General features: G+C 44.7%; 1 protein-coding gene across 2 annotated transcripts; it reads right to left on the bottom strand.

Annotated features, from left to right (window-relative positions):
- Positions 1–342: 342 nt before the first annotated feature.
- Positions 343–3,963, bottom strand: znf16l (zinc finger protein 16 like). 2 transcript variants are annotated; one of them, XM_086165946.1, is made up of 3 exons: positions 3,104–3,963; positions 1,888–2,145; positions 343–1,522 (listed from the first exon to the last, which is right to left on the bottom strand). In XM_086165946.1, exons 1-3 carry the CDS (start codon positions 3,855–3,857, stop codon positions 825–827), a joined length of 1,710 nt encoding a protein of 569 aa, XP_086022072.1. In that variant the 5' UTR covers positions 3,858–3,963; the 3' UTR covers positions 343–824. The 2 variants fall into 2 exon arrangements, with proteins under 2 accessions (XP_086022072.1, XP_086022073.1); XM_086165947.1 differs by having other exon boundaries at positions 1,936–2,145.
- Positions 3,964–15,886: the final 11,923 nt, after the last annotated feature.

Below are 15,886 nucleotides of genomic sequence, written 5' to 3'. Positions count from 1 at the left end.
AGCCGAGACACATCTGACCTGGACGTCCGCAATGAGGGGAGAAAAGAAAAATGGGGGGAAGGAATCATGCGTCCCTGTAGAGGAAGAGCGCTGCAGAGAACGTGAAGGAAGCGTAACACGTCACACCGTACCCAAGGCTGTTTTGGCTATTTCACCGAAAATCCAACCAATACCAGTTGTCACATCCAATTAGGAATATTAAAAATTGTCACGTGAAGTGTTGAGAAGCATCTCCAAAAAGATGATGAGAAGTCAGAGCCGCTCTCTTGGGACCGTTCCTCAGGGCTGATGATAAAAATAATCGAGGGAATGAAGAAACCTGCGCTGCTGAACCTGAAACCGTTTTGTTTTTTTTTTTGTTACTTTACGCAGCTTGAATTGATTAAATCTCACTTCAATGCGTTTAGTCGGAAGTTGCTTGACAATTTTTTTATCTGTCGTGTGGAAGAAAGGGGAAAACGTCAGAAATAGCGTTGTAACGAACGGATGCGTTTGTACTATTCTGAGACAAAACCAACACTCTCCCATATGTAAGCGCGGTAGCGGGGTTTAGGACATTAACGTGTGCAACGTCCCCTTCACTTTCTCTACTGAGATGCGTGAGAATGGAATGAAGGCAATAAACATCTTTCTGATCCCACGGGTTCCGGGACCCGGACATCAACGCGCGAAGGTTCCAGCGGCCATTAGGGTCTCTGAGGGACGGGGGCGGGCCGACGCCCCGGGCGCTGACGGTGTCTCGCGTCGCCCCTGCCTCGGCCCCGCCGAGAACATCCAGATCAGTCTGTGTCTCTGCCAGACGGACCCCCGGGGGGGTCGGGCTATCATTGCGATGGCATGCAGCGGTGGCTCTTGAATGTCCCCAGGTGGCGGAAGCTGCGCCCGCACTGCTGGCAGCAGTAGGGCGTGGCGCCGCTGTGGATCCTCTGGTGGGTGTACAGGTTGCCAAGCTCCTTGAAGCGGCGGCCGCACTGCGGGCAGGCGTACGGACTTTCGCCAGTATGCACCCGCTGGTGTCTCTTGAGTCCAGAGAGCACAGAGAAGCCTTTCCCACACTGGGGGCAGGGGAAGGGACTTTGGTCGCCGCTGTGGATCAATCGGTGGCTTTTTAAGCGAGCTGCATGGCGGAAGCGCTCACCGCACTCAGGGCACATGAAGGGCTTTTCGCCAGTGTGGATCCGCTGGTGCTGCCGCAGGTTGCCCAGGTAGTTGAAATGGCGGCCGCATTCGCCGCACTCGTAGCCCCCCTCGATTTTGACCTCCTTCTTTATGAACCGCCCTCCCCTACTCATGGCGATCCCAGACCCGTGTCCCGAGTCGTTCAGCCCCAGCTCGGCTCGCCTGGGATCGCAGCCGTCCCCCAGGCCCGGGTGACCCGCGGAGGTGGACTGCAGGGCCTGAAGAGCCTGCAACCCGGCTGCGTCGGAGTGTATCAGCTTGATGTGCTCCTCCAGGAACAGGGTGTCGGGACAGAAGGTTCCGCACAGGGAGCAGATGTAGGTGTGACCTGGGAACGGAGAATCTGAAACAGTCCGACACCCGCCGGTTTTAGCGAAACACAGCCCCAACAGTTACACCTTGAAGAAAGAAATGAATTAATTCCAAGAAAAAGTCATGTTTCTACATCTGGGAGACACTGCCATTACACGGATGGAACTTCTACATGATCTAGAATGCATCTTGTTGACTGCACACATTCAGTAACCTATTGATAAGAGTGTAAATAGCCACAAATAAGCACAATATAGAACTTTTTGAGCTCGATCAAACACAGTAACAGGACTGATCGCTTCATCAGGGTTACTAAAATAATGATAATTTCTTCAGCCAGTCTTCTGTTTTAAAACCGAATGACCCGTTTCCATGTATATCTTTCAGTTAGCTTACTGCAGTTCCTGCCAATCTTTGGGGCCATCGTGTCCTCCACTAACCAACCTTGCTCAGGCCCATCCGTGCCCCCAAGCGGGCTCCCGGACTCCCCCGGGGAGCTGTGGGGGTCCATGGGGAAGTCAGGGGGATGCTGCGCATGTTGCAACGGGGCCTGGGTCTGCTCACTGGGCCCTGCAACCCTCCTGGAAGAGCCTTCCTCTTCATCGTCCTCTGCCTCAGCAGCAGAGGGAGTTTCGCAGCCCGACTCCTTCATGTCTAGGGCCGTGGAGTACAGGTTGAAGCACAGGGTCAGTTGCTATCAAACAATCAGACTACCGCATGTCGATAAACACATTCAGTGATGGATGTGTAAAAGTCCAAATGATTACACTTTCCAAACATCACCATCACGATAGTTAGTCATTTAAATTCTCATCATTTGTTTGCATAAAAAGTAAACACTATGATGATTTAAACCAGACTCTGAATCATTTACAGTTAGCCATAAATGTACGTCAGTATGGCCTTAGTTTAAACAGGAAACCACCAGTACTTTTTAGTCAAACAACAGGCAAAACAGTGTATTAAAGGTTACTTGTTTTTCTCTTGTTTTCGTGTAGTTTCATATTTTTGGTCGACTTTTCACAACAACAGGGGTTTCCGAGTTTTTCAAAAAGTATAGGGTTTTGGTCTGATTTATATTAAAAAAACAAAATAGCATTCGTTCAAATTTAAAAATGAGCTTGAATTGAACATGCAGATGATCTGCACGGGCAGGAAGATCACCACATTAAAATAATTGCCTGTCATTGTTTGACAAAAAACTTGCCTTATTCAACATGTGGCTCCATTTTCTGAGTTCTTATGAAAAACTTGAAATAAAACAAAACTTGAGCGATTATTTTCAAGACGGTGCTTGATGGCGGACATCATAGCGATGCCTGATATAGAAACATGGGGAAAATAATGCACAAAACGACATCACAAATACATTATGGAAATATTTTGTCATTGTTTCGTGTCCCTGGTCCATTTTCATCCCTTCTACACGTGTCTCTTTCACAACAACAACTCCACTGTGGGAAGTTGCAGTTTTCCTTCTTCCTTTCGGTTTCACAACATGGAGCCCGTGTCCGATAATGGGCCTCTGTGCTCGCCCCCCCACCCCCCGCTCCCTCCTCCCTCGGTGACCTATGTGACCTCACCCCCTGTGTGACGTCAGCGCCCCTTTTACCTTTGAGGTCAGTGGAATAGTCCATGGGCGCCATCCACTCGTACTCGTAGATCCTCTTGCTGCTGGAAGGCAACATACTGAAGATGTCTTCCCCGGCGGCCTCGGGCTCCGCCTGGCCGGGCCCGGGGGCGGCCATCCCGCCGTCCGACCATAGGTTCAGGGGCTGCGGGTCCGCATCATGGCGAGCCTCCCTATCGCCGCCGGTGTGGCCGCTCTGCTCGCCGTCCGCCTCCGCGCAGCCTCTGGAGTTCTTGTCTTTCATCAGATAGTCGCAAATGGCGTCAATGTTCTCCTTCTTCACCCCGGGCAGAAGGGACTTGGTTCTCCGGGGATCCGCGCTGTTGAGCTTGGGGATCGGGTCGGCTTTTTTGAACGCGGGCTCCGGCGGCTCCGAGGCAGCTGAGGTGGCGGCGGCGGCGGGGAACGGGTCCCGGCCGTCCCTCTGGACAGTGTTGAGCCTCGCCTTCAGCACCGCGATCTCCTCAGTTTTCTCCCGCAGCTCCATCTTCAGAACTCGGATCCGGATGCTGACCATTTTGCGGATTTCGGAGAGCGCGGTCTCCAGCACCACGGTGATGTTCCTGCCGAGGTGCTCGGTGATATCGCCGACCGAGCAGAGGAGCTCCTCGTCGGGCTCCAGGTCCAAGAAATCGCCGTCAGCGCGGCTTGCGGTCCCGGAGGACTCCATGAAGGCACCGTGGAGTTCGGCGGACAGATTCGCTTCGGCGAAACCGTGATTTCTTTTGCGACTCATCGACGAGCTTTGTTGAGGGCCGTGTTTTCGAAGGGTCGCCTTAGCTAGCTGCCCGGAAAGCTAATGTTTGGATGATGCTCAAAGACACAAAGCGGAGCGAGTGAGGCTCCGCCGCGTAAGCGTGGAGAGAGCGGATATGGTGGGCGGCGGCCTTCAAAATAAAAGCGTCGAGCCCCTACGACGCCCGGAGCGTCCCAGGGGAAGCGCCTGGCCGGGGCTTTTATTCTGAAGGCGCCAACCGGAAACCTGCATGTCATCGACGAACTTGACGAACGCGGAGAAACGCTCAGTAATGGCTGTTCTCGACACGAGCCCGGGGCTAGCGCCCCTCAACGTCCGCTATTGTGATGATTTTGTAAAATCCTCCAACCGTGGGACGTTCGCGTGAAGTTGAGCACTTTCAAATGTTTTTGAAAGGAATATTTTTTACCGGCCCCTCTTACTGCCGACACAGACCTCGAACTTAAGTCGGGCCGAGTGAAAAACTAGTTATTTGGAGGTTCCCTTCTTGGTTAACCTGACCTGGAGTGGCAATAAGATGTTTGGCGGGCGACTCAAACTCCTACCAGGGTGAGATTGTAATCCGACGCACTAAATGGACTGCGCACATTTCACACCTTTCACACCTTGCGGTTTCAAAGCACTTTGCACCGGACTGCATTCACACATACGCTCACACATCGTTGACACACAAAGGTCCCAAGAGAGCAACCAGGGCCGGGGCCTTGGTGTCCCACCAAAGGACGGCCTGGCATGCAAGGCCGGGGATCCTGCCGTTAACGGACTCAAACCCACGGCATGACTGTTAAAGACAACCGGGAAGATCCACGTCGGACCATAAATCTGTCTGTTGTGACCAGTCGTTCCTGTCCACGTGCCAAAATGTAAACACGCAAGGCGCCAAACCCTGAGTTGAATGGCAGCTCTGCTGCCATCGGTGTGTGAATGGGCGGATGTTATCTCGTGTAAAGCAATAGATAAGTTGCTCTTGGTAAATTGAGACAATATAGAGGTAAGTGTCTAGTATATCAGGTTTGATTTCAGTACACGGCGCATCTTGTCATAGCAACTGGACGATGACTTAGATTTGAGGATTCCAAGGGTTTATTGTCTAATATGAGTTAAGGAAACATTTTTCCCTGGCCAATTAAATTCTTCCCTTTTTATCTGTAGTGAAAACATGAGTATTAGTAGCACAGACTAAATACATAATAGCACAATAAAGGGCAGCAAGTGAGGGTTATAGTAGATATGTCAACTAAGCAGAAACGTTATCAACATTGACCTTATGCCTGTTTCTTGATTGACCTCCCAGCAATGGTTTTGCAAATCAAACACACTAATTAAAAGTACAAATAAAAGCGTGCATACGGGGGAAAAAAAAAGGTAAACAGTGGAGTGTGGGCAGTTCATGAGTATTCTGAGGTGGTTTGCAGGCATTTAACCAGTTTAATGACTGCTGTTAGCCGTCACCGATGTGTGCACTTTGAAGAAATGCAAATGCACATGGTGGAGTACACCTGATTGCTCTGGAGGAAGTCCGTGAGTGTCAACTTGTCAGCCATCCAGGAGTCTAACACCAGTGGGATCAAACGTGTTTCTCAGCCCTGAGGTCCTACATTTCATGCATCTGCACCTCTGGCCTGAGGGCAGAGGCGTGAACAGCCCGTGCTGAGGGGAGTGAGCAGTCCTTGACCATGGACGCGGCTCTCCTCTGGACCCGGTGGTTGTTTTTCTACAGAGAGGGCAGCGAAGTTCTGGCTATCTTTGGTGCATTCTCCAACACTCACTACAGATGTTTACAATCCAAAGTCATGGTGATGTAGCTGGACAAAGAGCTCTCAACAATGCGGCTCTAAAAACTCATCCATCCATCCATCCATCCATCCATCCATCCATCCATCCATCCATCATCTGCCGCTTGTTCTGCACTCATCGTCATTGTGGGGGCTAGAGAAGTTGTTGAGGAGTTTATTTGGCATGCCAAACGTCCTCAGCCTCCGCACAAAGTAGAACCACTGTTTAGCCTTCTTAAACATCTGTGTAAGAAACAACCATCGCGTATTAAACCACCATGTGAACCATGTGAACTTGTGTTGAGGTTCATGGCTGGTGAGACACTGACGTCATCAGATTTACAAACATATGAACCCTATAGAGTAGCTTATTAACCATTTTATTGGAAGCTGTGAACGTGTTTTGTTTAAAATATCATATCAGCATTCTTTACATATACAAACTGCAGCATAGAAAAAAAGCACATTAAAAAGTACCATTATTATCGCTTATCTTTACTTATAGATGAAGTTCATGTGCCACTCCTTCTGAAGAAAAGCATCGACAACTTGCTAGTAGAAGTCTTCTTTATCTTTCTTCAATTTTAAGTCTCTCTGTCACAATGGAAATCTCTGCCAGTGAAGACAGTCGTCCTTGATCAGTCCTGTTCCAACTGTATGTTTTGAGTCTTTTCACTGCTGAGAATGACCGCTCCATCGATGCTGTTGTAGCTGGAACCACTAGCTGGAGCAACTTTGTCACCTAAGAAACAGTTTGAATGAGATCCTTCTGGGCCAAAAAGTGAAGAAGCTGCCCAGGAGACTCACATTCATCCCTCACTGTTTGTGAGCTATACAGCCTGATGAGATCCACCTTTAGTTTCACAAAGTCAAAGAATTTGGAGTATTTTGACAGGCTCTGCAGTTTTGAGTCATCAAAATGTGACATTTCACTGAATTTTGCACAGTCCACCAAACCAAGGAAAGCCAGCTCACCAAAATCAAACCTGGCCTTCATTTGACAGCTTACATTTTCCAGAATGTTTCAGAATACTTGTTTTCGTTCAGATCTAATCATCTGTCTGTCTCCACTCTCTATCAGACCCAGTACTCTGCATTTCTTGCTCAAATCGGTCACAGAAACCGTCAAACTTAAGTCTCATGCGCTCGAGAGCTGCAACGGTGTAGCACGTGCATGCAAGACAATATTCAATGTCCATCACTTTGTTTTGCAGAACTCTTTAGAGTGTGTCAGTTTCATTGAAACTGTCCTCATACACCATAAGGAGAAAGTATGTTGATGTTTTTGACAGCCACCGATCGTATCCTGAAAATACAGTGGATGTCTCCAAATGTCTAGCTAGCCTGTCATCTTTCTCAGCAAAAGCATGCAATAGTTCAACAGAGTTGCCACAATTAGCAGAGCCTGAACTTTCATCATTTCCACAAAATGCCAGCTGCTGTTTGGCGAGGAAACAGGTGGCATTGATGAGATCTTTCAAAATCTCTCGGTTTTCCTCTACCTTAGCATTGTGGATGCTGCTGTTGAGTCTTAGCTGTTCATTCAAAGACAAGTTTATCCTGGACATCCCAAACGTTTTTAGCACGATTTGACTTTGAATGTGAGAGGCCAATCACTCATGTTTGATTAGGCTTCTTTGCAGATTCTTCGGGTCACAATATCCCATCTGACTCCAGACATTGTCATAAGTTGAGAAAAGACTGCAAGAAAAGCAGAAAAGGCATTTTCTTACTGGACATCCACACAGCCAGCCTTTTCGTGTGCACCTCTCTGTTTGAAAAGACCGGGTCTTCTGTCTCGTGGTCTGAAGCAAACCTGTTAGCTCAGTTGTTGGTCTTACCTAAATTATTATCTCCTGCTTTGACTGAAATTCCAGTTCAGAAAATTCTTTCAGTTTAGCTATGTAATCCTCCATTTTGGAAATAAGGCCAAGCAAAAGGAAAAAATAACTGAATGGCTGACTTGCTAACTGTTTACTGCAGCTTGCTATTGCTAATTATATTATTCTTTAGCCCAGTAGTAAGAAGGATCCCTAGGATCACCAGTGCCCCCTACCACGAGGCACTGTTACTGCGTGCCTCACTTAATTTCTCTTGCAGTCGTTTTATGATCGCTCAGCACAAGAAACACGTAACACTTATTGACGAAAAACATACACATTGGCTAAACTATGGAAATTTAGTAATATATTAAAAGTGTTTGAAAATTTTAAAAGTGACATACACAGATACAGCAATACGGTCTCAGTGTATAGCATGCCAGCACAGTTAGCATAGACACTGTGCAATCCGTAGTGGGCTCAGCTGGTTGCTGTGTCACCTCATATCTTTTCTTCATATTTGAACAGTAAATGTAATTTTTTTCAGCGATTTGGAAAAAAAGCAACTAAAAATGGTGAAGTCATGTGGAAAATAACTTTATAGTACAAATCACTGAATAAATATAACCCTTTAATTTAATTTTTCATTTTACATTTTTTTCTTTCCATGATGACAGGTGAGGCCTGGCCTTCCCTGCCTCTACTGACTGCACGTCACTGTTCTGAACCAAGATCATGGTCTTTAGGTGGTCCTCTTCTCTATACTTGTGAGACATGGACACCAAAAGTCAAATGTCTTGAGATCCCAGCATGCTGAGACATCCCGAGAATTTGATGGGAAGACCATCATCTGTCACTGTCTCCACTGGGTAGGTCACATCATACCAATGGACACCTCCCGACTCCCCAGGATCATGCTCTCCTGGGAACTTGCTATTGGAACAAGATGGAGGACCAAAACACTGCTACAGAGACCAGTGCACCCTGGTCCAAACAATCTCTGAACATTCTTGGTGGGAGCAAAGAAGCCTGGGGAACAGCTGTTGACGGTGCCATAGCCTTAGAGGAGAACAGAAGACAGCATGACCAAGAGGAAAGGAGTGGAACAACCCCATCCTCTTCCTGCCCTCCTCTGCAACTTCTGCTCATGGCAGACTGGGCCTCCTAAGCTACATCCCGTACAAACATCTGCCAGGAAGTCAGGACAACCTATGCTCGGGCACAAGCTGGAGATGCCACCTACGTTGACTGATGAGTGGATGTCCTCGCTGATGTGGATGCCCAGGTATTCAAAGCAGGTCACCCTATCTGCTTCAAGATACACCGTGAGGTGTTCCCTCCTCCCTCATGTCCAGCATATGTCCTTCGTCTTGTCGGTTATAATTGCGAGGTTGCTGTCCCCACATCGTGACGCTAGACAGGCAAAGGACCTTCCAAAACCCTTATGCAGTCCTGGATCAACTGGACCCAAACAGAATAAATATAAGTCCATATTTAGGTAGGATTAGATTAGAGTTTAAGGGGAGACTGGGTGCCAGAACAGGATAAACAGATCAGTACAGAAGACTACAATAGCTGATGAATGGAATAACAAGAGGTGAAAGATACAACTAGCTCGGGAAACCAATTTAAATGAGATACTTAAAAAAACAGAAATCACAACTGTTTTAAAAGATAGCAAAATTAAGGTATTGTAGCCCAAAGGTGACCACAATGGGCCTCAAAGTTGAATAAATAACCTGTGATCGCACCATGATTGGTATGCAGAGGTTAATCTTGAAAATGCCCAGGTTAGGTGAATTGATTTTTTCCAAACTAATGAATTAATTCATTATTCATGATCTATACCGCTTATCCTGCAGTCAAGGTTCCAGGGGGAGGGGTTGATTTTATCCCAGCTGTGATTGGGTGAGAGGTGGGGTTCACCCTGGGCCACAGATAGAGACAACCAACCATTCACTCTCTCATTCACATGTCACAAAGAGACAGACAACCATTCACTCTCTCATTCACGTCATACAGCTACACACCCTCGTTCCTCGTGCCAGCTCCACACAGAAAGGGCTGCCTGTCAGAATCCAACCACGCACCTTCTTGCTTTGAGACAGAAGCGCTAAGCGATTTTAGCCAGCGTGCCGTCCCCACGATTAATTCAAAAGAACAAATATTAAGGGTAGCATTTCTTAAGGGCTTGATGACAAGTAACTTCATAATTGAAAGAAAGAGTTTGTGATATATTTGAGAAAAATAATGTGTAAATGGGGCTCATTCTGGCTTTAAATGCAACTTTATTTTTCAATTTATTGGTCACCAGTGTGTGTGTGTGTGTGTGTGTGTGTGTGTGGGAGACACGTTGGCACAGTGGTTAGCGCTTCAGCCTCACAGCACTAAGGTTTCCTCCCACATTCCGAAAACATTGGGAAAATTGCCCCGAATGAGTGAGTCTTTGTATGTGGCTCTGTGATTGACTGCTGACCAGTCCAGGGTGTAGCCCGCCTCTCGCCCGATGAGAGCTGGGATAGGCTCTGGCATCCCCCACGACCCTGAGTGCAGGATAAGTGGTAGAAGATGGATGCACACACACACACACACACACACACACACACACACACACACACACACACACACACACACACACACACACACACACACACACACACACACACACACACACACACACACACACACACACACACACACATATATATATCTGTGTGTGTATGCGTTTTGACCAAATAGTTAAACAAAAGTAAAAGACCTTTCATTTCATCCAGGCAGTCAGAAAAGACAGAGAAGTGACACAATTTTCCATTTTTCCTTAAAATGTTTTAATTCTTTAGAAAATAACTCCCACACAGAGTCCTTTGAACCTTTGCCAGGAGAACATCGGACAGCTTTGCTGAGATTCTGCTTTTCCTACACCAGGTCTCTTTGCATCTCCAGACACTAGTCTTTTCCTCCAGAAAAGGGCGAAGCAACATCGGGCGAGAAATTGATCATCGTAAATCTCCTACATGAATTAGTTCATTGTCAAACTAAAAGCAACTGCTAAATTGTTCAAGTTATTGCATGAGATGCAGTGACAGTCCAACCACCAAAGTTAAAACACAAATAAAGTGTTGCGGGTGGGGGGAGCAAAACACCGAAAAAAGTAGAAGAGAGATCCTGTAGAGATAGGAAGCAGCAGCAAGGGTCAGGATCGGAGATATCTTCAGCTTAGAGCAATGGACAAGGGCGTAAGTCCACCGCTCTTCGCCTTGTTGCTTTTGTCGTTTCTCCCCCCCCCCCCAAAACACTAGGCCAAACACAGCTGTTCGGCCACAACATGCCTTTGGACCGTGTGGACACATATTTAATCAGAAGTAAGAGAAATTTACTCTAAATGGCAGTCATTATGTACTTCCTATCTGATTAAAAATTGATGCAGTGAGATGATTTGTTCTGCAAAAAGCCACCAGGAGGCAATCCAGAGCTGCTGTTATCATTAGTCCGCCAATGTGATCTGCCTCTGCCTGGAAGGAGCCACCAGAGAATACAGTCATAACTTGGTCACACATATTTCAGCCTGAATCTGTTACACCGAAATTAAAAGAGGGGTCTTGTTGAAGAGCAGTAGGTTTCTGCCTAAAAATGTAAAAAAAGTAATACAAGTATTTTCGTCAAGTTAGAAAGAGAAGAAAAGCTATTTGATGCTATGTTTGGCAAGAGTGTAGTTTAAGTAAGAACAGTGTTGTAAGGCATTCATAAACTCAATGTGTACTTTGTTGAAAGCACCCCATTTTGATGGTGACAGGCTTCACATCAAATAACTAGGTTACCGTGAGATTTTTTCAAGAACGTTACTCAAACAAGGTATTATTTTGTCATAGTACAGTACAAGAAATATTGTCTGAAAGCATCACAGGAGTAACTGATGTATTTTTCTCAAACAGAACAATTTGTATAAGTTGCTGATTAATTCATCCCTTTTCCCCCACATCCAGTGGATACTATGAGACAATTTACTTTCCTGAATACAGTTAAAACATGTCCTTGAGATTTTACACTGCTGTTGGCATAGTCACATCCGTTCCGTTTTGGGTCACATCAGGGGTAGTGCGAACGCACCAGCACACACATTTTTCAAAGTACTGCAGAGAATTATATTTTCTCTGCTTTATATACATTCTTTGCATATTTACTAAAAAGCTTTGTCTGGTTGGTTCAGATCAAACTTAAGCACTACTGCTTGAGACCCATCGCACATGTTTATAATTGTTCATCCAATTAGGATTTAACAAAAGGATTCCCATTCTTCGGTAAAGAGACAATTTCGTAATGTTTAGCTTGTTTACACGCAACCGAGTGATGTTTCACACCAATTCTGCAGTCAACAACAGAGAGAGCTAAACCTTTGACATGGACCTGTACAGGTTCAGTAAAGTTGGTACAGGGGTAGTTTGTGCCAACTGATTAGGGATGAAAATATTGCTAATTAATTAAGGGGTCCGCCGACAAAATGGCTAACAAATGTACAATTCATTTAGAGCGATGGAATTGACAATCATTTCTCTTTTGTTTCCTCAGCTTGACCTTTGTCCCCGTCCTTTTGAGGAAATGGCTTGAACACATCTTAGCTTTCATTTTCACATCACCACGCTGGCCTTTAAACATATGGCCAAACCATCGGTCACTTTCTTTTTCCCAGATTATTCATGAAAAGGAGTCCAAAGACGAAATTGCGAAATACAGTAGATACGTCCCTTTGTCTGCTCGGTGGCAGCACGGCACGCCTCCGGCAGGCCTCCATGCAGTTTTACAAAGACAACAAGGCATAACTGTAGCGCCTTAACTCAAGCTTGCTGAAAAGCAGAACCTCTGCTACCTGAAATAGCTTGTGAAAAAAAAGGCGAGTGGGTTGTGTTTATTTTGGAACTTTCGAACTGGCTGACACTGAAACAGGTTTGAGGATAACGGCGAGTAGACTCTGCATTTGGGCTCCTTACCATCCTGATGCAATCAAACCAAACACAACAAAGCACGCACAAACACACATACCCAATGCCAATCTGAGGCACTGAAACGATGGGACGATGAGGAAGGGTTTATATTTCCCAAAATACATTCAGACCTATCATAGGCATGATAAACATTGCAGATGACTGCTAGGAAGCAACAGAACTTCCTCCCAAAATTTGAGTCCAATTCTCAAAATCTACAACAAAGTCTGCTTCTACTGTCATGAACTCCTCTCTCGATTCTCTTGCTGTTAAATTGCATAAGCAGGATGTCTCCGTCAGACCACTGCTGGAGCGACCCAATGGCTGGTGCTGGAATACCAGAGGTCAGGGGTCTAACTTCACTTCCAACAGACCGATTCTACTTTTTGACTCGGACATCTGTCGCAAAGTTATCTTAAACACAGCAGATATGTTTAGGTTTAACAAAGCACACTAGTTGACCTTGAGCCCCTTCGTTCCCCCGATTCCCATTGACCTCCCTCACCCTTCCATCTTATTTTGTGGGTTTTGACAATCTCTTCTGTTTATGTGCTTGAACCTCCACTATAACCTCCACACTATGGGAGCAACTGTGGTTTTAAGGGTGTGATCTGAACGCAAATGACATCACAACACAGGTGAAACATTAGATAAGATACATTGGCCTCTCGGGGTGTTGCAACTTCTATATTCCCTTTATATATTTATTGAAACAGATTGGTTTTGCTTAGTATTACAGATCAGCTAGCCAGAGTTGCCATGACCACAGCACAACCTATCAACATCGGCCACGCTTTGTTTGCAATGTCATTTTTATCCAATTTCACATTTGACGCATTGGATAAGCTCCTTCGCCACTTAACAAGGCTCACAGTTCTTCCTCAAGCCCTCTACTCACTCAAGGTACAACATTCCAGAAAAACTAAAACCACAAGGTCTCGATGTAAAGCTAGTCGAGCAGGTATCAGCTTCTCATGATCGTTTCACATTGCCTTCGTGTTTTTCACTTCAACCATAACGATGCCTTGCATTCTCAGATCCCATGCAGTTCTGCAATGTCTGACAAGAGCAGGTAATAATCCCTGGAGCCTCCCTGGAGACGGGTGTTTTGTTATGATTTCCAAATTAGAACTGACTTTGAGCTCATAGCCCAAGATAGAGGTGTTTTTGGGTCATCATTGAAAACTGTAAGCCCAAATCAGCTCAAATGGCTGGAGAGGCAAAACGGACAAATACCCGGAATGCTAATTTGTAAAAGTGATTCTCACAGTTTCAGAGATGAGATCTGGAGACAGAAACTCAACTCTTCCAAGAATCACAAAAGATCAAGTCACCACATTATCTAAATGATTTAACAGGAAGGAAACAGATATTATCTGCTAACATTAGATCATATGTGACTGCACAGTCTGTTTAAAAGCTATCTGGTGACAGAGTGAGTGAGAAATGACAACTTTACAATGTTAATTTTACTGAATTCATAATTCATAGACTAGCCTATATGATTAAAAAAATGAAATTTGCAGTTATTGGCAAGAAAAAAAGGTTTGATATAATAATATTATAAACAATTCCAGTTTAACAGAACGTGTAGCATGTGTTATCTGTCCACTGTAGAATTACCATTATGCTAAATAAAGGTCAAGTATGAAGCAAAATAACACAACGTTAAAAAATCCTTAAATAAGATCCATACCAATCTCTTTAAATTTAAATAATTCGCTAAGTTTATGGCTGACCTACATGAAGAAAAGAGCTCTGGATGCAACATTTAGGACAAGGAAAAAAAAACCAAAATGTAATATAACAAGCGAGTATAGTTAAATAATCTGAGACCATTTAGAAGGTAAGACCGCGATAGAACTCTGTCATACATACTGTACATATTAACTTTTAACTTAATTCTATTGAAATCTCTAGGGTTTTTTCACATTCCTTTCTGCCTAGGAAGCATGATGGCAGGCATTGTATCCACTACATCTTGTAATCTGCATTTTTTTTTCTACACTTCAAGAGGAATATCGTAACAAAGGCAGCTTGCCTGGCTACTTGGTTACAAGCTCAGTATGAAATGCATTTGCCAAAATACAGTCAGATCCTAACCATGTACCGTTTGATACCTTGGAAATCCTAAAATGCTAAATAAACTCCTAATGTCAATTAAATATTGGGCATAAGGGGTAAAGTTGAGTGTGAAAGTTAAGGGTTCCTTTATTAAAGGTTCAATTATCCAACTGCACAGAGTTCCCAATCGAACAGAAATGTGATTTTGTTGAAGTTGAAATGAAGTTGGGATGTTGTGTAAAAAGTACATAAAAACAGAATACAATGATTTGCATATCACTTTCAAACTATATTTCAACAAATACACTCTAAAGACAAGATATTTAATGTTCAAACTGATAAAAGTTGTTATTTTTTTTGTTTTGCAAATATTCGCTCATTTTGAACTTGATGTCTGCGACACAATCCAAAAAAGCTGGGACACAGGCAACAAAATACTGGGGAAGTGGAGGAATGCTCAAAAACCACCTGTTTGAAATATTCATACATGCAGGTGTTGGAAAACCACACGCTGCCATCCAAGCGGCATCTTTTCCGGGGACGTCCCAGATTATTGCAGCAAGACAATGCTAAGTCACGCTCTGCACGCAATACAACAGCTTGGCTTCGTAATAAAAGTGCGGGTACTAGACTGGGCTGCCTGCAGTCCAGACTCGTCTCCTATTGAAAATGTGTGTCTTTTGAGTGTATTCAACCAAATATTGTTTGAAAATGATAATGTATTCTGTTTTTATTAATATTTTACACAACATCCCTACTTGAGAATTCATTGGAATTGGGGTTTGTAAGATTACACCCTTGCTAGATTTAAAGATGTGTCACTCCACTTACTCATGTGGACAAAATGTTAATAAAACCAACATGGTCACTGAAAGAAATTGAAACTGACATAAGTAACAATAAATAGGGGCGGCGTGGCGCAGAACATTCCTTTTTCAATTCCCAGCACCTCCTAGTGTTGTTGAACAAGACACCGAACCCCTAACTGCTCCCCTGGTGCTGGTGGACGGCATGCCTACAGATCATGGTTCATCCATGATGGGTTAATTGCAGAGAATGAATTTCCCCATGGAGATTGATAAATTCTAAATGGAAATTGACCAATTAGAACCAGACATTGCTTTTGAATGTGGCCCAAGAATCATTTAAGAAAAAAATAAATAAATAAACCAGATAAAATTTACCTGAACAAAAAAAGACAATAACCCTTGAAAAGATCAAAAATTATTTGACCAAGGGGGCATTTTAAACACTGACAGTTACAGAAATGGTTTGATTGCTGGCTGTGCAATTATTATGTTTTTTTTCAGTGACCATTGTGGGTTCGTCTTTCAGAGGGTTACTGATAATTTCACCCACGTGTGCAGATA

This window comes from Fistularia commersonii, chromosome 19 (assembly GCF_037954325.1).
Source record: "Fistularia commersonii isolate RoL2024-O1a breed Wild chromosome 19, RoL_Fcom_v1.0, whole genome shotgun sequence".
Classification (NCBI taxonomy): Eukaryota; Metazoa; Chordata; class Actinopteri; order Syngnathiformes; family Fistulariidae; genus Fistularia; species Fistularia commersonii.
Note: the sequence above shows the minus strand (reverse complement) of the source record. Positions and strands in the feature narration are given on the sequence as shown.

What these genes read in the sequence shown, in the direction of transcription:
- znf16l (XM_086165946.1), bottom strand. Translation starts at nt 3,857, where the DNA reads ATGAGTCGCAAAAGAAATCACGGTTTCGCCGAAGCGAATCTGTCCGCC. An exon ending in CTATTCCACTGACCTCAAAG is followed by an intron (nt 2,146 to 3,103) that starts GTAAAAGGGGCG and finishes CCACGGCCCTAG; the next exon opens with ACATGAAGGAGTCGGGCTGC. An exon ending in AAAGATTGGCAGGAACTGCA is followed by an intron (nt 1,523 to 1,887) that starts GTAAGCTAACTG and finishes GGACTGTTTCAG; the next exon opens with ATTCTCCGTTCCCAGGTCAC.